General features: G+C 44.2%; 1 protein-coding gene across 1 annotated transcript in view; it reads right to left on the reverse strand.

Moving 5' to 3' along the window:
- HADH (hydroxyacyl-CoA dehydrogenase) overlaps positions 1–23992 on the reverse strand; it is a 42146-nt gene continuing 18154 nt past the window's right edge. The window contains exons 4-8 of the mRNA XM_050944557.1: positions 21395–21521; positions 9713–9802; positions 7924–7996; positions 3547–3663; positions 1–504 (exon numbers count right to left, since the gene is read on the reverse strand). Coding sequence (XP_050800514.1) covers positions 386–504; positions 3547–3663; positions 7924–7996; positions 9713–9802; positions 21395–21521 — 526 coding nt within the window. The 3' untranslated portion in view covers positions 1–385. The remainder of the gene's footprint in view (positions 505–3546; positions 3664–7923; positions 7997–9712; positions 9803–21394; positions 21522–23992) is intronic.

The following is a 23992-nucleotide window of genomic DNA, read 5'->3' on the forward strand; positions in this document are numbered from 1 at the left end:
TACAGAATTGTTGACAATTTTATTTTCACTAAAATGTGCAGGAGTTATTTTGTTAATATAATAAACTGTTCAAATACATGAATGCTGTTTTCACTTTTGTCTGCAAGAAAATGTCTTGTGCCTGGAAGATCAACATAGGCACCATGTGTGTAAAGCTTTCAGAATTACAAAAAAAAAAAAATTAATCTACCAAATCAGCCCTCAGCACAGAAATTGTTAACTGGTGTAAACAATCACTTCAGAGACAGATTACAATCAAAATGCACAGAACTGCTTGTGACATTCGAGGAAAGGCTTGGTCAAGCAGCATTCCTAGCGTAGTAGGAGAAATGCTGCATGGCACATGCTTATATGGATGGCTTGACAACCCCTCATATGCTGGAGTTCATTTGTATTTGTAAAATCCTTCACCAGTCTTCTTACCCATCTTCCTCTCCTCTACTAATTTATTCAGCAGTGGGCTTGGAGCAAACAGAGGATTGTTTGGCTCTAACAGATGCCACCCTGGTGAAGAAAGGAAGGATAGGTTTAGTGGTGATATTTATTATTTGCAAAGACGACAGTCTCCTAGATGCCAGGGACACTTCAGTACTCTTCCATGAAATGCTCTCATGTGGGTCATGTCATTCTCTCCTATTTAAGTTCTTCCACTTTAATTGGACCAGAGAAAAAATTAGTGACTGTAGAGCCTAGTGATTAGGGCACTCATCTCAGATGGCAGATCCTTGTTCAAATCCCTTCTCCTTATCAGGCAGAGGGGGGTGGTCTCCCACATCCTGGGTGAGTTCCCTAACCACTAGATTAAAGATAATGAGAAGTTATCCTCCTCTCCCTCCCACCAGTTATTCTGTGTGAACTCACCTGAGGGGGCTCAGCTAGGAGGTGGAGCACACATGCCTACTGGATCAAGTCCCCACATGTGACTTATATAGCAATCTTCCCTGAGATGTGAATTGCTCTGGGGCTCAGGCAAGAGATTGCCCAGGTCCCTAGAGAGAGGCTGCAGTGTGCATGGCCAGATGCAAAAGCTTAGGTGCTGAGCGAGCGTAAGCACCTATAGGGTTAGGTGGCAGCTGAATGGAAGTTTTGTGCATTGCAGTGGTGTCTAAAAACAGGACTTAGACACCCATGTACCTTAATGGATTACACCCTAGTATTCTACATATTATTGAAGGAGGTTATCCCCCTGGTCCCAGCAGCTGCGATATTATATAGTGCTAAAAATACTGAGGAGAGTCTAGGAGACAAGAGGGAAGGACGGAAAGAGCAAGGGTGAAAGAAGGATTTTAATCTGTGCAACTGTCAGAAAACGTAACACTGCTCAGAAGTATTGATTAACAGAAAGCCCAGTGATTTACTGAAGAGCATTTTCTGGAAGTGAAATTCTGTTTCAAGCAGACCTTTTTAGAACACCAGCTGAATACAGCTAAGCTGTTTAAACAATTCGTCAGACAATGTGTCATCAACTGCTCCTCAGTCTCCTATTTCTGATCAGGAAAGCAGGGCCAGTCATTAAACCAGTGTCCAACCATCTATCAACTGGGGTGAGAAGGGCCCTTCCCTTCACCTTGAGACCTACTGCATGCTGGGGAGCAGCTGTCATGACAGATGTCACTATGGTAACCTCTGCAAGGACAGCACTTATACCTGACCCCTCAAAATACATTTGCCAGAATAATTCTACAGGAAAACAATTACTACAGGCCCTTGTTATTGAGCACAGCAAGGGGAGGCATTAGGTTACAGGGATAATAGGTTGGAATCAAACTCAGACCATCTTCTTTTGGGGTCTGATATCTTATAGCCATTGAGAAGCCAAGAGCTTTAGAGCTGTGTATTTTGTTGTTCACTTATACATGACGAGACATTCAACTTTTAACAAATATAAATGACTTCCCTATTAGCTCTGTAGTGAAATATGGTTTGTAAAACATGTTGGAAGATAGACCGGAGGAAATATATTCCTAAATATCTGTCACTTTCAATTCATCCCTCTTCTCCCTTTCTTCCCCATTTTTCATTAGCTTCTACAGTTTCATTGGGATTATTAACCTGCATTGATACCTCTCTGTTGAAAACAGTCTACATCAGCCAAATAACCATTCTTGGTTTTACCCATCAGTAAAATGGGGCTACTACTACTTCCCTACACCTCACAGAGATGTTTTGAGCTCTTGTTTGAAACGGGTTTTCAGGATGTTAACACTTAAGTATCGTGCTCAGTAATAACATTTTAACACTAGAGGTAGAGTATGAGCAACAATAATGACAAACGTGTCTGGGAACTCTCTCACACATTTGTTACAGAAGGAAGACTATATAATATTTATACGAGAAATTCATTAGAAGTGATATGTACATATTTATGCTTCTTGTTTAAGCCTTTACTATCCACGGTCTGAAGACTTACGCTCCCAGCTCACTCACCCACTGGAGATCGTCTTGACAAAGTGACTAGTTTAAGATGATTCCCAATTATCACTTTTTCCCTCCTAGTATCAAGAAAAGTGTCTGACTGCTCTTCCTGATGTTTCCCAGTTACTTTTCCACACAATCTTTACACCATTCCACGAGAAGGGAGCTCCCTTTCACCCAACTTGCTTAACTCTATGGCAAACTTCCAAGTTCTCTCTCACAATTACCTCCAGTAAACACAAGCCTGCATTTAGAATTTGCACGTCCTTGTGTTGTGATTCCTATCACATATTTTTGCTGAATCTTTATAGCTTTCCCTTATGCTGCTCTGAACTGCCAAATTCTCCAGTCACTCTGGCACTCAAAAGCAGCCAACTTGTTTTTCTACAGTGTGCAATCCATTTTCCTAATTGTTTGATTAGAGTTGCAGTAACCACATTTATTTTAAAGAGGTCGGTTTCTCTCTCCAAAATAACTGTTGGAAATCACTTAGTAGAGCTCCTCCAATCAAAACAAAAACTGCATAGGCAAAGGGTTTCTTATTTCACTTCATGTATACACATGCACCATTCGCCAAGGAGATTTAAGTCAGTTTTACAAATTAAAGCCAGAGAAGTTTGGAAGCGATTTTACAGAATGAGTTTATGGTGTTCTTTGGAGCACAACATCTCTCCTCATGTTCTTTAAGGGGGAAGAGGAACAGTTCAACAGTTCAGCTTCATTTCATGCTTCTCTCACCCCCACAACACACTGTGGCCTGGTCCCTGATAGAAAAAGCACCTATATTCCGGCAGTGGGCTATGTTAGCAAACTGCTCAGAGCCTGAGCCATGGCTGCATTAGCACTGAACACCAGTGCTGCAACACGGGTACTAATTATTCTAGTGCGGACGCATCCAAAGGGACCCTCAGAACCACCACAGCCACTTGGCATGAACTACCCCGATGTCATACACACATGCCTTTGAAAACGAAGGCGTGTTATTATTGATGCTGATCATTCAGGATTATTCTCCCAATCCTTAACTGGCAAAGTCACTTACACTCAGTTTAAACTGAGGAAGAGTCAGACTTAAGTTGACACCTCCAGTTACAATTTAGCTAAGAAAGAAAGAAAATGTGTATACAGTACCATCTATAATATATTTACTGGTATCCAACCCAACATAGTCCAGCAGTTCAAATGGACCCATGGGATAGCCAGCTCCCAGCTTCATAGCAACATCAATATCTTCCTTTGATGCATCTCCTAGATAAAATATTGACAGTTGATGAACAGAGAAGATTCTGCATCTATTTGCCACCATTTTTAAATAATTAACACAGTGTTATTTCATGATGGCACAGCTCTTTACAGTAATCTTTGCAGGTCCACTAAAACTGAGCCAGCACACAGTAAATGTGTTATGGAAATAAGCGTTGTGTTTGGCATGGTTATCAGCAGAAATATAAAACAGTAAATATTAAGTAGTATACAGAATAGCGCTATCTGGCTATCCTCACTGGCATACTTTCAAGTACAGGTTAAGGCCAAATACATGGACCCATAGATCAAAGTTGTGAGAAAAATCCAGAAGCCAATAAACCGATAGACCCTTGGGGGCTCAACGGCTACAAAATGTGGGCCCAGCCAGCAAAGCAGGAGCTAGCAGAAAGTGCTAGAAATAAGAGTACAAAGCTGGGCCTCTCCCACAGTATGTTTGTGGGCCTAATTCCTATTTTTCTGACTTCGTCCTTATTCTATTGCCTGTATTGGCACAGGCTTTTGTGCTGTATGTGAAGATCATAATAAAAAAGACCCCCTAATCCAGGGCACACTAGCAGGAGAAGAAGAAAGCGCCATTTTAACTAAAGTTAAAGTTGTTTGAAATCTTGCGAACAAGTCACTTTGAAGAAATTTTGTGCTTCATTATTTTTAAGTTTTCATAAAAATATCTTGCTCCGGTGTAAGTCTCTGCATTTCAGACTTTATAAACATACACAATATATAGAAATGTCATTAATAAGATTCCAAAACACTGAGACTTTTAATTTATAGCTTTATAATGTGAATCTGAAAAATAATTTCACGTGGTTTAAAAAAAAAAAAGGAAAGGAAAGGAACGTAGAACAGAACTCAGCCAGATAGAGATTAGATACAGAGAAAGATGTCAGAGACAGGCTAGCCATTAAGGGGACTTACACAAAGCTTCTTGGAGTCAAAAGGAATCTTTCGATTGACTTCCAGGGACTTTGGTTCAAGCCTGAAGTGATCGAGTTAAACAAGTCTCAAAGGGCCCAATTCTGTGACATGTCAAGTCAACTCCCACTAAGGTTGTGGAGAAATGAGAGTGCGCAGCAGCTTGTAGGATTCAAGCCCCTGGGCTCCATTCTTATTCATAAATCAACGAGAATGCTCTGAATTGTGGAACATGAGCAATACATTTTCAAACTGCCTTTTATTTAAGCATGACACCTTCAACTGCTGATCCACTTCTGATGCAGCTGTTTTTAAGGCTCATTTCCCTTTCTGTGCCCTTTTTAAAAAAATCATGCTGAAATGCTTGGGATCCACATTTTACTTTTGAAAGATGTTAAGAACCAGCCTGTTTCACTAACAGACAATTTTTAATGATGCTTAATTTCAACATGATCTAAACTATTGGGCTTAATTCTTCACAGCTGAATGGATGCAACTAGGTTGAAGTTCATGGAATTGTACCTACTTACAATAGCAAAATATTTGGTTTACTTTCTTTGCAATAGTAGACACATTACCACTTAGGCTCTGTCTACACTACACACCTTTTAGCAACAGCTGTGCCACTGTTTGTCGGCAGGAGAGAGCTCTCCAGCTGACAAAAACCTTCCACCCTCAACAAGCAGCAATAGCTTTGTGGGCAGGAAAGCTCTACTGCAGACAAAGCACTGTTCACACAGGTGCTTTTCGTCAGTAAAAATTTTGTTGTTTTGCATGGGGGGTGGGTAGGTGTGATTTTTTTCACATCCCTGAACAATAAAAGCTTTGCTGACAAAAAGTCCAGTGTAGACAAAGCCTTAGATACCTGATCACCTACAGACATTAACTAGTTGCAGAACTCCCTATCTCCTGGAAACAAAAAGATAGAAGGATAATAGTACAAAAAAAGCTGTTCCCCAATTCATAGTCAGAGCTACCTAAATACAGGATTCCATGTAAGCCAGACTAATTTACTGTGGTTTCTTGGTTTTTCAGTAAAAAGAGTGAAATATGAACTCTCCTATATTAATCCTCATAAGGCGGCACAAATTTAAATAATTACTTGCACAGTTTCATTAGAGGAATAAAGTCTATGCAAAAGCTGAAATCCTGAAATCTTTATTCAGGCACAATACGCATTGAGTCAGTGGGTACTTTGCATGCCTAAGGACTTCAATGATTGACCCCAAAAAATTAAAGTTTCAATGACTATTATTGTCAAGAAATATCCTAGATTCCCTGCCAAGGTCAGTACAGTAAAGTTAATACCATGAGGATCAACACAAGAAGAACAGATTGGATACAAGTTTAACACTTTCCAACAGAGAATATGAATCAATGTGAACTTCAGGTCTTCAGGCTTTAACGCAACTTCAATCAACACACTAAATTTATTCATTAAATAATTAAAGTTCATTAATAAATTTTAAACAAGTGTGGAATCCTTGTATTCTTCAACCAAAAACACCAACCAGAACAAAGCTGAAATCAAAATAATGCTTTTGCTTAGACAAAGGGGAGTTGATTTTATTATAAAATCTTTGTCAATTTTTTCTATAAATTTAAAAATCTGCTGTCTCCCTAAGTGCGTAAAATCACATCTATCATTTAACAAAGGCATCTCCGTAACACATTAGAACACCCACACAATGTATTCCAAATTGTGATATTTTATTAAGAGAAAAGCTGTCCCGTTCCACTCCCACTCCTTTGCCTTTCAAGTCACTGTAATTTGCTCTATTCTCCCTTCGAGAAGTAATTAGGTACATTTGTTGATGGATAAACAAGTAGCACAAGTTTAAATTTCTCCTGGAGATCAAACCATCACTTCCATAAGCTATAAAGGAGATTTTTTAATATTTATAGCATATTAGCTGGAATCCTGGTAATGGAGTGCTTTCATCTGTAAGAAAATGCTGCTTTCATAAACAAAACTTTGAAAAGACAATCTTAATAGCATGCAGCGATGAACAGAGTGCCTGAAATAAGAACAACTGCACTAAGGTCTGGTCTACACTACCGAGGTTAAGTCGACATGGCAGCTTATGTCGACTTAACTATGGAAGTGTCTACACTTAGATTTTGCTCCTCCTGACGTGACTGCCCCACTACGCTGACTGTTACTGGCCTTCAGGAACTGTCCCACAATGCCCCAAACTGACAGTGCAATTGATACAAGCGCTCCTGGTGAGGATGTGCACTGCTGATACAAGGAGAAAAGTGTAGACAGGCACAGAGTAATTACTGCAGTGTCTATATGCCAGTGTAAGTTAGGTCAACTTAATTTTGCAGTGTAGACATGACATCTGTAACTTGCCCTTATCCACTCACATTACTAGCTTTTTTTAAAATGGTTTAGGTTTTTAAGATTAGCGGGGTTTGGTTATGGGTGTCAGGAATCCTTCCCTTCCAAATTCTAATGCAAAAGAGACTGGGAACTCCTGTTTTGGTGCTAAAGCAACTAGGGCTAGTGGGAGAGGAGCAGGAGGTTACTGGGAGTCAATGGGACTGAGGTTCTGTCTACGCTACCGAGTCTGTCAGTTAGCCAGCATAACAACCCAGTATACACACAGCCTACAGCAACTGGAGTTTTTCTGTTGGTGTGGGAACATCAGCTGCACCTATACTGGAAATTTTGTCAGCATAGCTATGTTGGTCAGGGGGTTGGTTTTTTCAAATCCTTGACCACTGTAGCTATGCAGATATAATGTTTAAGTGCAGAAAGTCCAAGGTTCCTATGTGCCCAAGACACTTTTGAAAATGGGTATTAGGGCTTGTCTAGAAGAGGAGTTATTCCAGAATGCTATTCCAGATTAATTTCAGGTACGGACTCTCTTATTCCAGAAATAAGAGCGTCCACACAAGGAGTTAATCTGGAATAGTTAATCTACTTTAAACTCATACCCTACCTTATCCCGGATTAGTTTACATGTGTACATATCTTCTTAGGCTACTAAAACATGTTCATAAAGTCACCCATTTTAACCCAAGAACAGGTTAAAACTCTCCCCATCATCTCTAAACTTGGAAGCATTTCCCAGCCATCGGAAAATTCACATAACCAATTTATAAATACTGATTCAGCATCCAGGGATTGCTCAGCATCTCAAAATTCAGATGAGAAATTCTTTTAATTATATCCATAGGCTGACATTTGACGTGATCACAACCTTTTATCACCTGATTCCTAGAAGATCAAAGATTTATAACAATCCCAACACTTATTGGAAGACATTAATATCTAGCAGAGTAACATCAACATCCCACAGAGTAAATACCACTGGTAAATACCTCTCTCATATAGCCGGACTGCTTCCATCAGGTATGGCACCAGGAGACGATTTACAACAAATCCTGGAGTATCCTGTAAAAAAAAAAAAAAAAAAAGAAAGATTCTATACCTCTATACTGATACTATTGCCGAATGTTGTATTACAAGTTCAACAAGGAAGTTTCTTATTAACTCACCAAGTTTCACTTCACTCTGGACTACTGGTCTTTTGCTTGATTTACCTGTTCATTACTTTTGTTTAACAGAAATTAATCTAATAACTAAGAACTATTATGTGATCAAATATGGCTGAGGAACCTAAAAGTGCCTCATCTCCATTCTTAATTATTAATTCATCTTAAAAGACTCAGTGTTGCCTCTTAGAATGCTACTTGGAAAATACTAGCTAGTCAGAAAAATTCTGCTGGTACTGGATGTTTTTGGTGATCTAGGAAGAGGAGTTCTTCCCTTTTGTGTGTGTGAATTTATTAATAAACACATTCATGGCTTAAGAGCTTGTCTACTCCTGCCATTAATTCATCATTGTAAATCAAAACGTCTGTGACATCATAATCACTTCAATAGCAACCAATACCAATTTTGCAAACAGAAGGTGATGATCTGGGTTGAGAATTATGCAGCAGGGGCAGGTTGACTCCCAAACAACCAAGATCTTGTTTTAATTTAAACTTCAATAGTAATCAAAAATGTAAAGGGAAATGAAAAATAGAACATATGAAAGAGTACTGTAAATACCAGTACTATTTAATATACTATCACGTTAGGATAATAATTAATACATAATAGTATAAAAACACCACACCTCTCACTCTTACACAGCAAGTATATACTCCAAGAGCTTCACAATGTTAGGGAAGCATTATAATCCCCGTTTTACACAGGGGGAAAATTAACACAAGAACGGTGAAGGAACTTGTCCAAGGTCTCACTTCCATAGTGCTCTTCGCTCATGGAACTCAAAGTACTTTACAAACAGTTACTGATGAGAAGGGAAAGAGTTATCTACACTTTACAATTTGGGAAACTGAGGTACGGAGATTAAAAAAAACAAAAAACAAACAGCCTGCCGAAGACCACAAAGCAATGCAGTGGTGCACTGCAGTGGTGCAGTGGTGCAGCAGAACCCAGGATGCCAACAACTACTTCACAATAATTTCTTTTTTCTATGGGCTAGATGCCTCCATGAAAGGTGGGGAGCAATCGCGCTGCCCCTACTTCCCCACAACTCCAGTCCCCAGAAGCCCTCTCTACAGCTAATGAGCAGAAAGCAGTGAAGATTAACACTGGTCTGACCTGCATTGAAAGGGAATAATGTGCATAGACTACCCACAGTGGAGGATCCAAAAGCAAAGCAGCACATGAATTGGCTGTGGTGCCTCAGGTGTTTGGAGGGCAAGGGGTCCAAGATTCCAGAGGGAGGGGTTTCTGCTTCTCCACTGTAGTTAGGGTCTGAATGGACTGGAGCAGTTAACTGTAATCCCTGACCTGCACTAGATTTGCCAGAACTATCCCTTGCCCTTTCCACACAACAGCCAGACCCTCTCCATTCACACACTTATATGGCAGATTGTGATCTCTCTCTCTCTTTCAAGGACTTTTAGCTAGAGAGTTGTTCTCGCCTGAAGGGATCTGCATGGGAAAGGATGATCTGCACTAGACGCAGAGTAGAAAATTTTCATTGTGTTCATGCAATTACACACCACCTTAAAATGAACAGTTTTTTAAAATGAGCAGAACAGAAGCTCCTTGAGTGTTGCTCGTCTCTCCTCACAATCTAGAGCTACTTGCCTTGCAAGATATTGGATTCTTTCCCAATGTTTTGGTAAATTCCATGAGTGACTCAAAAGTCTTTTGGCTGGTCATTGGCGTCTTGATGACCTAGCAGGGAACCAACATGTGTTAATAAGCAACCAGAAGCCATTTTCTCTCCCCATCCAGATAACTGTGCCAAAAATTAAACCATGATTCAGAATGTTCTCTGAATATTCCACAAAGTATCTATATTAGGAAGAACAGTCACACTAACCCAGAAACATATACATACAATAAAACAGTGAAATCTATTTTAAAGCACTCCAAAGCACCCTCCACGTTCTGAAATTGTTATGTAAGACATTTAAAACGTCCACCAGGTTCAAAGCAATGGAGTTCATCTTTTTAGAACTCTACTGCAAAGGCTCCTGTGTGGATAGTATAAAAACTTCAAAAGCCATATGGTCTCTAATGCCCAGGGAAACACACTGGCGACATTCTAGAGAACCATGTTTACACACAGTTCTTCATAGAAAGGGTGTAACACGGCTTCCTTGGCCAATATAAACAGGTGCACAGACACTATTATATCAACACATGAAGTCTAAAGAAAACAGTTTTTAATTTCTACTTTTCAAACTGTGCAAAGGCCTCATATAAGCTTAAGAGTAGGAAGGACCCAAGTTATTTTCTTAGCAATTTTGTCCTTACCTTTTGGCAAACTTGGATTTTTCTAAAGATTTTAACAGTTTGAACTGGACAAGATCTGTTTACTTATTTATTAGTGCCCCAGAATGAGAAAATGATGCCAATACAGCTCTGGAAATAACGTTCGTTAGTTAACTTGGACTCTCTATGCAGCCACTCAGAATCAACTATGCTACATAAGCAGTGAGAGGTAGACTATATCACAAGATTTTCAGTGGAATTTGGTCTCCTAAGCACCAGAATGACTACTGATGATATCAACACACAAATACAGTGAGCATGGAATAAAAACAGCAGGATTTGTTTCTCAGCAACTAGAACAGAAGTTAGATCTAAGCATCTGGAAGACATTCACACATAAGACAGTACACCAGTTTCAAGGAAGCTTAAATTTATTTTACTTCTAGGAATTTTGAAGCCCAAATACTAGTCTCTCAAAAACTCTGTTGTTCTTTTCTGAAAAAAGGTCAGAGTTTAAGGCCAGAAGGGATCACCAGATCATCTAGTCCAGTGGTCCCCAACCTTTTCCGGGTGGCAGGTGCCAGACAACGAGCCACTGAGGACCGTGAAGCGGCAATGTCTAGAGGCGTTGCCGCTGAAATCCCGCCAAAAATCAGCAGCATTTCGGCGGCGATGCCTTTTGGTGAAGCCGCTTTTTGGCGGATGCTTGTCCGCCGGCCAGTATGCAGGTACACACAAATGCCCTGGCGGGGGCCATGATGCCTGCGGGCACCGCGTTGGGGATCCTGATCTAGTCTAACCTCTTGAATATCACATGCCACCAACACTGCCTAGCTAACTCCAACTATCAAAATTAGACCAAGTATTATGGCCCACAGGAGACTAGACTACTGTGCACCACAGACAGAGAATAGGAGGGGTCTGAGGGGCACCAATACCTGAGACCCCTGCACTGGCAGGGAAATGATTGAGATATATCCAGATAATCCTGGCAAGTGACCCACACACACACGCTGCAGAGGAAGGTGAAACCTCCACATGGTCACTGCCAATTTGACACGGGGGAAAATTCCTTCCTGACCCCACATCTGGTGATCAGTTAAACCTATGCAAATAAGAACCAAGCAGGTAAGAGAATATCTGTCTGTGAAAGGTGTTCAGTTAGAGTCAGTGAGAATTTCTGCATGGACTAAATAAAAGACGGTTACTTACCTTTGTAACTGTTGTTCTTCGAGATGTGTTGCTCATATCCATTCCAGTTAGGTGTGTGCGCCGCGCGTGCACATTCGTCGGAAAACTTTTACCCTAGCAACTCGGTGGGCCGGCAGGTCGCCCCCCTAGAGTGGCGCCATCATGGCGCTTGATATATATCCCTGCCGGCCCACCCGCTCCTCAGTTCCTTCTTGCCGGCTACTCCGACAGTGGGGAAGGAGGGCGGGTGTGGAATGGATATGAGCAACACATCTCGAAGAACAACAGTTACAAAGGTAAGTAACCGTCTTTTCTTCTTCGAGTGATTGCTCATATCCATTCCAGTTAGGTGAATCCCAAGCCTTACGTAGGCGGTGGGGTCGGAGTGAAATGTGGCAGAATGAAAACTGCTGAGCCAGAGGCTACAGCATCTCCTGACTGTTGAACCAGGGCATACTGCGAAGCAAAGGTATGGACCGAGGACCAATGGAGCTGCGCGACAGATCTCGTGGGTAGGAACACGAGCCAGCAAGGCGGCAGATGAAGCCTGAGCCCTGGTAAACTGCACGATGATGTGGCTTGGGGAAAATATGAGCCAAATCATAACAAGTTCGGAAGTCTGCCATCACCCGAGATGTGATCCTCTGAGAGGAAAACAAGCAAGCCCTCCCTTTGGCCCGCTACCGTGACAGAGCTGGGGCACCTTACGAAATGGTTCTGGCAGCGCAATATAAATGCGAGCACTCCACAGATGTCCAAGGAGTGCAATGGTTGTGCCCATTGCGTTGAGCTGTGGGTAACATGAAAGGCCGAAACCACCTTAGGGAGGAAAGCCGGGTGCGGTCATAACTGCACCTTGTCTTTGTGAAACCTAGTGTACGGCGGAACCCTCGTAAGAGCTCTGAGCTCGGAGACCCGTCTGGCCGATGTAACAGCTACGAGGAAAGTTTGTCGTCCAAGACGGGTATATCAGAGGGCCAGTCGTGAACGGCTCGACTGGGGGAGACATAAGTCTGATTAAAACTAGGTTGAGGTCCCAGGTTGGGGCTGGCGGCGCACCCGAGGGTGCAAGCTCTCCAAGCCCTTGAGGGATCTCGAACCCATAGAGCATGAGAACACGGAACGTCCACCTTAGCCTGGCTGGAAGGTAGAGATGGTTGCTGAGTGTATCCTCAGCGATGATACTGCCAGGACCTGCCGCTGAAGGCCAGAGGTAGGCCAAATAGAGGGGGTCGAGACCTCAGCAGGAGCAAGATCGAGCGTATTGCAGCTGTAGAAGAAATGCTTCCACCTGGCCCGGTACGTTGACCAGGTGGAAGGCTTCCTGTCACCCCGGCTCAGTTACGCAGCGGCCACACCGTGAGGCGAAGAGGCTGCAGGTCCGAGTGACGAAGCCTGTTGTTGCCCTGAGTGATGAGGTCTGGGTGGGGTGGCAGGGTAATTGGGTCTGTTATTGACAGGCCGAGCAACGTGGTATATCAGTGCTGCCTGGACCACTCTGGAGTGATCATGATGATGCGCGCTCTGCCCCTGCGGAGTTTGAGCAGGACCTAATGATCCAGTGGGAACAGTGGGAAGGCATAATGGAGTTGGCCTTTCCACGGCATCAGGAATGCGCCCAAGACCGATCCTGAGGAGAGACCTTGGAAGGAGCAGAACATCTGGCATTTTCTGCTCTCTCGGTGAGCGAACAGGTCTATGTGAGGAAACATCTCCGCTTCTGGACAGCAGAACGCCTCACATGGGGCAGAGTGATCACTCGTAAGACAGGAAAGACCTGCTGAGTCCAAGCGCCAAGACGTTCCGAACGCCTGGGAGAAGGGACGTCACCAGCTCCATCGAGTAGGCCATGCAAAAGTCCCGGAAATGGATGGCCTCCTGACAAAAAAGTGGGGGGGAGGACCATGTCCTTCCCTGGATACTTATGAAGCACATGGCCGCTGTGTTGGCTGTAAACACCGAGATACAACGGCCTCGCAGCTGCCGCTGGAACCCCTGGCACGCCAGGCGGACTACTCTCATTTTTGGGGCATTGATGTGGAATGCCAGCTCCCGAGCAGACCAAAGGCCTTAAGCTCGGAGGTGACCGTGAGCACTTGAGCAGAGAGATGATGCGTCCGTCGTCAGGGGCAGTGAGGGCTGGGGCGGAGGAAACCGCCTCCCTGCCCACCCCAGGGAGGGAGTTAGCCACCACTCTAGGGAGCCTAAGGTGCTCGAGGGAACGGTGACTACCATGACCATTGGCTCCCTGTCCGGGTGGTACGCCGAGGTGAGTCGGACTTGGAAAGGACGGAGGCGGAGCTTGGCATGCTTGGTTACCAACTTGCGGGCAACCATGGACCCAGGAGACTGAGACAAGTACGAGCCAAGGTCGTTGGGAAAGCCTGCAGACCTCAGATGATTGTTGCCATCGCCTAAAACCGCAGTTGTGATAAGCAGGCTCCGGCTAGGTAGGAGACCAAGATAGCTCCTAGAAAGTCCAACCTCTGCGTGGGAACCAGAGTGGATTGCTCTATAGTGATCATCAGGCCTCGACCTGTGAATAAGACCGTGACGATGCCCACGCGCTGAGTGGTTTGTGTCTCAGAGTCTCCTCGGATAAGCGAATCGTCCAGATACGGAAAAACGCATATCCGACATCAGCGAAGGTAGGCGGCGACTATGGCCGTAAACCAGAAGTACTGACAGTCAGCTAGAAGGCGGAGGTATCTCCTGTGCGGAGGGAAGATGGCGTAGCGAAAGTACGCGTCCTTCATATCCAGGGCGGCATAGCAGCCCCCAGGAGGCAAGGATGGAATAATGGTTCCCAGGGATACCGTGCAGAACTTCAACCTTATCCTAAACCGGTTGAGTCCGTGCAGGACTAGGAAGGTCTGAGACCTGCGTTCGAGTGGGGAACTAGGGCATAACGGGAGTAAAACCCCTTGCCCTTTTCGTCCATCAGCGTCTGCACCTCTTGTACGAGGAATTGCTCGTGAGAGGGGTCCCTGAACGGGGACAGGGCTGGAATAAATTAGAGGTGGTATCTATGCTCCACCGTGCGCAGGATCTAGCGATCCGAAATTAACTAGGGCCACGCCAGGAGAAAGCGGGATTGGGATCCCGGTCTGTGACTGGTACACCGCCCTCAGGCGCACCTTGGAAGGTTCGTCTGCGACCGCCTTGGCCTCGCCGTTTGCCAAAGTCCTGTCTCTGGCTAGGCACAGAGTATGGCGGGTGGGGGCAGAAAGGCCTGCGTTTGGTCGCTGGCAAATGCATGCTGAGAGAGCGCATTAGGACCCTATCGTCCATTAGGCTTGGCAGCCTGGGGCTGTCTTTGCCGCGAAAGGCCTTTACCACAAAGGGTAAATCCTGAATGTCATACTGCAGCTCCGGCCGGAGATTTAAAACCTGGAGCCATGAGATGCACCTCATGGCGACACTAAAGGCCAGAGTCCTGGCTGCAGAGTCTGCTGCATCGAACGAGGCCTGGAGGGATGCTCTGGGTACCTTTTTCTTTTCCCCCGTCCTCCAAGACGGCAGCGAACTCTTGGCCGGTTTCGGGCTGGCGCCCGCTGGCCATCATATCAGAATCGTGGTCCTGAGCATAAGATCTGCGCATGTGGGATGACACGCATGCGTGTCCGGATGGCCATGGAGGTACTAAAAGAAGGCACAGGCAGAGTCTCTGACTCTATCGGACCTTGCCCAACTCGGCACCGGGAGCCGGCACCGGGATGCATACCGGTACCTGGAACGAGATCCAGACCCGCACCCAGAATGGTGCCTGAAGGTCGACCGAGATCTCGAGGCTCGGGGAGAGGCTACAGGAGTCAAGGTACCCGTCGCGGTGCCGGGAGTCGGAACGGTGCCGATAGCGGGTCGGCGAATGGGATACCGACCAGTGCAGCTAGTGCGACTAGTACCGATGAGGAAAACAGCACCGGGACTGCAAGTGGTGTCGGGCGTGCCAACAGGATCTGGAGTGTCTGTGGGACCGTGATCATGAACGGTGCCGCTCTGCTGTGCTGACAGAGGATGGTCACATGAAGAGACTGTATTACCCGCACCGGCGGTGCCGGGGTCAGGCAGCATCGACTCTGTCATGGCAATGAGATCCCTCGCCGTTGGTAATGCCTCCAGCATGGAGGGAACAGCAGGCTCAACCACAGTGCATACTGGGGAGCTGTCAGGCACCGGATTCGAAGGCCCTCATGGGACCGGGATCGACGGTACCGAGGTCGTCAGAGCTTCGGTGGGCGTCGGTGCCGGGCGATCCGAGTTAGATGAGCTGTGTGGCTGCGGTGCCGTCGGCACGGAAGCAGCAGGAGCAATAAGCTCAACCACGGCGCGCGCCGGGGAGCCGTCAGGCACCGGATTCTACGGCCTTTATGGGACCGGGATCGACGGTGCCGACGTCGTCGGTGTCGCAGCAAGTGTCGGTGCGGGGCGATCCGACTGAGACGAGCTCTCTGGCTGCGGTGCCGTTGGCACGGAAGCAGCAGGAGCAATAGCTCAACCACGGCGCGTGCCGGGGAGCCGTCAGGCACCGGATTCTATGGCCCTTGAGGGACCGGGATCGACGGTGCTGACGTCGTCGGTGCCGCAGCAGGTGCTGGTGCCAGGCGATCCGACTAGACGAGCTCTCTGGCTGCGGTGCCGTTGGCACGGAAGCAGCAGGAGCAGAAGCTCAACCACGGCACGTGCCGGGGAGCCGTCAGGCACCGGATTCTACGGCCCTTGTGGGACCGGGATCGACGGTGCCGACGTCGTCGGTGCCGCAGCAGGTGCTGGTGCCAGGCGATCCGACTAGATGAGCTCTCTGGCTGCGGTGCCGTTGGCACGGAAGCAGCAGGAGCAGAAGCTCAACCACGGCGCGTGCCGGGGAGCCGTCAGGCACCGGATTCTACGGCCCTTGTGCGACCGGGATCGACGGTGCCGACGTCGTTGGTGCCTCAGCAGGTGTCGGTGCCGGGCGATCCGACTTAGACGAGCTCTCTGGCTGCGGTGCAGTCGGCACGGAAGCAGCAGGAGCAGTAAGCTCTACCACGGCGCGTGCCGGGGAGCTGTTAGGCACCGGATCCAATGGCCCTGGGGGACTGGAATCGACGGTGCCGATGTCATCGGTGCCTCTGCAGGTGTCGGTGCCGGGCCATCCGACTTAGGCGAGCTCTCTGGCTGCAATGCAGGTGGCACGGAAGCAGCAGGAGCAGGGGGCTCTACCACGGCGTGTGCCGGGGAGCCGTCAGGCACCAGCAGGAATTGTAGGCTCTCTCAACCTCGGAGGAAGGGAGCGGTGCCGAGTCGACTTCGGTGCTGGCGACGGCCGGTGCCGAAAGGCCTTGGCAGTACCGGCGGAGTCCGGTGCCGAGGAGGCGCTTCTGCCAGCCGCTTGATCATCGCTCGGCGCCCAAGGTGGAGGGGTAAGTGAAAGTCCCGCTCCTTTTTGTTCTCGGCTTAAAAGCCTTGCAAATGGGGTACTTAGCTGTCAAGTGATTCCCTGAGGCACTTCAAACAGGAGTCGTGTGGATCTCCCTTCGGCATCGGCTTCTGGCAGGCCGAGCCCATTTTAAAACCCGGTGAGCCGTGCATGGGCTCCGGCACCGAGTTCATGGAAGGGGCTACTTCCTGAACCCCGCTAACAATTATCAATCTAACTATGTTAGCAGAGAAAAAACGTATAACTATACAAATATATATATAAAGGAATTATAACTGTATAACTATATACGAGAACTACGAGTAGCTAGGGAAGTGGAGGTCAGCTAAGCCGCGCTCCACTGTTCCAACAACCGACACGGGCGGTAAGAAGGAACTGAGGAGCGGGTGGGCCGGCAGGGATATATATCAAGCGCCATGATGGCGCCACTCTAGGGGGCGACCTGCCGGCCCACCGAGTTGCTAGGGTAAAAGTTTTCCGACGAATGTGCACGCGCGGCGCACACACCTAACTGGAATGGATATGAGCAATCACTCGAAGAAGAAGTGACCTTTAGACAATCTTCAAAGGAATTTGTGACAGATTTGACCTCAGCATCACAGCATCTTAACAGTGTAGTTTTAGTTAGCCACGTGGCTAGACTGTCCAGAGTTCAAAATGTTAATCCTTAAAGCAAATGCTGAAGTGTCACAGGATCAAAATGCACGTCTCACTGAAAAAATCTATATAAAATTTAAATACACTAGAACATTTCAAATCGATACTGAAGCCTGCTGCAGTGGCACAGGTACGTTCTCTCCAGATGTATAATCAAAAGAATCACTTTTCCTGCAATTCTGTTCTGAATCTCTTTCCTCCTCAAATATGTTTGCCTTCTTCCAGACCTCCACTTTTAGGTAATACAATGCAAGTGGACTTCACCTATTCTGACCTTTGTCATTCTCAAAGAAAAAAACTCAGTGCCATTTCGGTTACCATATCGAGTTTTTCAGACAGGGCCTTAAAAGACATATAGGTTCATTTTCTCTAAACAGGCATGGCACTTTTGGAAAGAGTAGGGCCAAAATGTGCAATTCTTCCACTATTATGCAAGGTACTACACAGCAGAGGACTATGTATCTAGGCAGATTCTCATGTATTCATCACCACAGAATTTGAGTGCAATCTGATCCTACAGTTCATTGCATTCAGCACTGCTATAAAGATATGATTTGAAAAAGCACTAAAGTCCTTTAGAAGGGATTATCTATAATAAAATATTAAATAGAACTCTTAACTTGCTCACACTGTAACAAGACTCAGTTTTGCCCTTAAAACCATTTGTTACTTAGAGGTGAATGCTCATACTGGAAGGTAGGATCTGGCCCACTATATATTAAGACCTGTCTATACACAAAGATGCCCATGATTAATATAAAGTGTGATTTTAAACAGATTTAGTTAAGCCAGTTCAAAAGGCCATGTGGATGTTTTTATTTCAATTTAAATAAAGCTTATTCCAGTTCAACTTAAGTTGGGAACATGTTTAAGCTAAACTGAAATAAGTCATTCTTAACCAAAAATGAAGTGTTCACATTGGTGCAAAACTGTGGGTAGACAGGTCTCTGTCAAACATTTAATAGCAAAACTAGTAATCTAAAATACTCTATATGTGCAATATGAATGAATGATTGTTACTATAGGAATCTGACCTTGTATTTCTTTACATAAATGTTTAATGTCACATGGAATTAGGCCCCAAATTGAGGTTTCATAAAAATAAGCTTCATAACTGAAATGTTTCTACATATTTGGTTACCACTTACTCAATGTTGAGACAGAGAACATTTCACCGGCAAAACCCCCCAACATACCTGTCCAATTTTTTTGAATGTTAACATTTGTAGCCATGCCTGATTTGTTAAATATGTGTAGTCAGAGTTTTCACTCAATTTTATAAAATCATTGGAGATGACGTCATGTGTAATGTAAAGATGCTCACCATGTAATAAGGTAACCTCCTGTTAGAGAGGTCTGATGACTGTATTATTGTACAATGTCTCTCTAAACTAATCTCACTGTTGTAATGATAAAACACATATTTCTACGTTTTTTCTTTATTTCCATCTGAAACCCCTATTCTACCTACTGAACACTGGTCTGCAGTGTTTGCCAACCCAAAAACTATGATGCTGCAGGACAGCCTGAAATTGAAAGAGCCTCTAGATAAAAGGAAAAACTAATATGTCTATTTCTGTTTTTAACATTGGTTTCAACCCTACAAAAAGAGAACTCAGACAGATATTTATGCATATATAAAGTCCCAGTGCCAACACCCTCTGCAGGATCAGGCCAGTGACAATTATAGCTGATTGGGAATTTTAAAACAAAACGGTTTTTCATTGGAAAATGCTGATTCTTCAAACCAAAACGTTCATTCATTTCAGTTTGACAAACTTCTGCCAGTGCACTCCAAGAGTTCTGATGGAAACCAACCGGCTTCATGCCTGGTGTTCTACCAGCTACCTTGAGAAGCTGCTGGGAAGCCTGGGTTTCCAGGGCCTGCAGCTCTGGGGCAGCTGTGCCATACAGATTGCCTCAGTCACAGACGCCAGGGCTTCCAGAGTCTCTGCTCTGGAGACAGGACCATGACAGCCTCAGCTCGAACCAGGGCTCTCTGGACTTTTGACTCCCCACTCTACAGCAGGGGATTCCCCAGGCAGCCCTCCGGGTCCCTTGGAGCCAAGAGTTGCTAGCTGCTCGGTTTCATTTTGGACAAAAAAGTTGAACAGAAACATCCTGAGTTTTCCAAAATGAAATTTTTTAGAATTTCTTTTCTGTGGGAAAATATTTTCTCATTGTCAGAGTTTCCCCATGGAATGGAAATTCTGAGTTTTGACCAGCTCCAGTGATGATACAAAGCTACTGTTTCACAGTCCTGTATACACCACTTTGTAAGCTGTCCTGAAGATTAGTCCTCAGTATTCACTACGGAGGTGGAAAATTTCAGCCTGCAAAGATCTGCCATATGATTCATGCCTCGAGAGAGAGAAATATTTTTACAGCAGAAAATGTGCATCATTTCACATTTTCAGAACTCAAAAGATGGGTAGATTTTGTTCAAATTTTCTTGAAATATCATGTATTTTAGGAATGAGATAAGGCATGGAAGATTTCATCCAGAAAATTATTACAAAAAAATAAGCCTCAGAAACTAGGACGTTATAACAGATGGCACAACATAGGTGAATGCTGTTACTGAGGAAACTCTAGAATTATTCATATGTTGGGGGAAAGGGGGGAAAAAAAAGAGAGAAAAAAAAAGCACAGCACTTTAGGGTGTGGGGAGGAGGAAATCTTGCTGTGTAGCAGAGATGGGCCCAAAGTTCACTTTCAGACATACCCAAAAGTTCATTGGTGTTTGTCTCTGCAGTTTTTGGTTTGACCTATTTAAAAGATAGATACAGCTGTGAAATTCAAACTCCCTTCCCCTTCCCCCTCCCTCCCAAGTGTGGGGGAATTATGGTAAGTGCTTCAGATCTGGGGTTATGGCTCACCCCTATTCCCACTGAATAGGCATCAGAGGTTAGAAAAAATAGTCATGCTGGTCATTATTTTTCGGTGAGGGGGATAAATTGTGCAAGGATTATAGTAGTGTTGTTATGGTGGGACGGACTTCATGTGCTCCTGTACACTTCCACAGGGGATGCATTTATTATTCTACTCTAAGTAGCAAGATAAATACATATTTTATAATCTATTAAAAAGATAGGCACCAGGCACATGTGCCTTTAGATGAACAGTGAAGTAGCTTTAAAATAATTGTATTTTTCGTACCTTAATACAACTAAGAAATATAAAGATTCAAACCTGGAATTAAAAACAAATATTTCAAAATCTCCACACACTTTGCCTGAAATATTGCAGAAGCATAAGAATATATATTGTTTCAAAGATCCTGAAGATTAGATTAGAACGTTCTGAAACATTCACAATAAAGGAATTAATGACTCAGTGGACTGGCAACAGAACATGGGGTCTTTCACCTCTTTTAACATCAGTTCATATCCAGTCTGGGCTCGTAGGAACCAAAATTCCTCTACTCGTTGCTGATGACTTAAAACACAAAAAGTTCTTATCAGATAGTTGTCCATGTGACTGAAATCATCATCAAAACTGATGCTCTTGTTGGGAATCTCAGCGGAGAGGCCAGAAGCTGATTGGACATGGAGATGGATCAACCAGAGAGTCTTAAGAGTCAGAAATGAAAGAGGACTATTCAGTCCATCTCTCTTTCTTGGAATGGAGGTCATTTCACCTTCTTATCTCTAAAAGTAACTCCTCCTGGTATGGAGGGCTGCATGCTGGGATACATCCTATGACTTTAATGAACTCTCACTGAAGTACAAGTATATTGCCATGTTATAATATTTATCATCAGAATACTATCAAACACTTACCTCCACAAGCTTCATCACAGGCACTGGGTTAAAGAAATGGAGGCCACCAAAGCGGTCCTGCCTGGTGGTGGAGTTGGCTATGTCTGTTATTTGCAAAGACGAAGTGTTGCTCGCAAATATTGTGTTTCTGTGGGGAAAGGAAGTGAGGATTGTATAAATGACAGCTATCTTTGTGAATAAGGTCTGTGCCCTAAAGATCAACAGACTTGCTATGGGCATTCAGTGGCTAATCAGGAGTGTCTTTTTTTTTCAGCTAGCCTACTGTAGGCCAAGTGTTTTTAAAAGTACCCCATCACACATAGCTGACACTACCCTTCACTGCTTCCCACAGCATACAACTAAAATAGCACCACAATGACCAATAGTTAAGCTTGTCTCTGAAAGTTGTATGAAGTCTTAACTCCAAGAAGACTATATAGGTCACCTCACTGGATCAAGAAAAGTGTTTTTTTCCATTAAAAGTACAGAAGTTTTGTAGTCCTCATCACAAATCTCTTATTTCAGGAAAATTCAGATCTAGGAGCCTAGCTTTTGAAAATTTTTGCCAATAATCTTTTTACAGTATATACCAGGGGTCGGCAACCTTTCAGAAGCAGTGTGCCAAGTCTTCATTTATTCACTCTAATTTAAGGTTTCACATGTCAGTAATACATTTTAACATTTTTAGGTCTCTTTCTGTAAGTCTATAATATATAACTAAACTATTGTTGTATGTAAAGTAAATAAGGTTTTTTTAAATGCTTCAGAAGCTTCATTTAAAATTAAATTAAAATGCAGAGCCCCCCAGATCATGGCCAGGACACGGGCAGTGCGAGTGCCACTGAAAATCAGCTCGTGTACCGCCTTTGGCCCCTGTGCTATAGGTTACCTACCCTTGGTATACACTGACAGATCTAGACAGCAGATATATTGCAAAAGGGAAAGTAGAACAGGAAAACAGAGATGCCACAAAGAAACAAGAATTGCTGCACAAAGCACAGTCATTCAGTAGACAGGACTATATCCAGATATGTGGTTGGTGGGGTGTTTTTTGAAGATTTATAATGGCAAGGGAAGGAAATCCATCCATTGGCATAAATCAGTTCTTAAATTTAAATTCATATATTACCTTCTGTTAATGAGATTTCAGAGCATTTTTCAATTATTAAGCTTCACAACACCTGTTAGATAGATAAGGTTTATTTTACTGATGGGGAAACTGAGGAAGAGAAAAATTAAGTGACTTGCTCTAGGTCACACAAGTCAGTGGTAAAGTCAGGAATGAAGTCCTTACTTCCAGTTGCCTGTTCTAAACAGACTCCCTCCCAGAAAAACATCCCCTGGAGTCAGTCAAATGTTATGTACCATAGTTCACTTAGCTATAACTATGTTCTGGGACAGGAAAAAGCTTTGGAGAAACTGTTTCTTCTTTGAGTCAGGAGAGCATCACAGATCTTGAGGGGTTAGAAAAACAATTGTTATGTAAAAAGAGACTGTGAAAGCCGCTGTATTTTTATTTCATGTACAATATCTGAATTTGTCTGACAATCACAAAAGCATCTCTAAAAATCTTACCTACATATCTCCCCAGCTATCCTTTAATCACTTCTCCCTGGCAACAGCACCACAAAACAAGCCTTAGGGCTTGTCCACACAATGCACTAGTCCACAGCGGTGGGATGTAAATTCTAGTGTAAGGAGTGCACCATGCTAGTGCACATTAACGCGCACTAGGGAACTTTTAGTGAGTGCCAGCAGGGTCCGCATAGGCCAGTTAGTATGCAACACGCTAGTGTACATTAGCATTTACACCTCTCTAGGCAGACTAATGCACTGTGTAGACAAGCCCTTAGATTATTCTGGGGTAGGGCACTGAAAGAATGTTTTTCACCCGCAATTCTGATATCAGTAGTTAAGATTCCCAAAGGTCAAAGAATACGAAGGACAACAACAATTCATGACCCACCCTATTCAGAATGTTCACCATTGCTTCCAATGAACTTCCATCCAGAAGTCTCAAATACTTAAACAAACCTAACAGAGAAGATTCCTTCTCACAAACTAACGGTTGCAGGATCCGAATTTTGCAGTTAAGCTTCTAATCTCTGAAATGCCCACTTCTGTGGGTAAAAATCGGAACCTTACTGTTAAATTAAAGCTTTGCATTGTTCTATACATATAATCTAGCTTTAATGAGGATTTTTTCCAAACTGTATCTGAGAGTGCCTTGCCCACATTATCTATTTAAACCAATAAACTTGTTTAAACCAAATTTAGATAGAGGATAAGCGCCTCCATGACTTGGACCTCCTAGTCAAAGTTCCAGCCTAGAGCAAAGTTTTACAACCTTTGAAAATTGCATTTAGTAAATGGAAATACTGACAAACCCCTAAAGAAAGATTTTGGCATCAGGTGTGCTTGCCTGCAGTGCCACCTAGTGGATCTGAAGAAGAATTATACAGAATCTCAAAACTCAAAAGACGAGAAAAAATATAGCCTTCCAGTGAAGTTACCCACACTGTCCAGCTCCGTTTTTAAAAATGCTGAAGTTGTGGATGAAAGAATTCCTCCTTCTGGCCAGTTTTGTAACACAATTTCAGAATACAAACCACAATCCAG

Source organism: Gopherus flavomarginatus, chromosome 3 (genome assembly GCF_025201925.1).
Source record: "Gopherus flavomarginatus isolate rGopFla2 chromosome 3, rGopFla2.mat.asm, whole genome shotgun sequence".
NCBI classification, from domain to species: domain Eukaryota; kingdom Metazoa; phylum Chordata; order Testudines; family Testudinidae; genus Gopherus; species Gopherus flavomarginatus.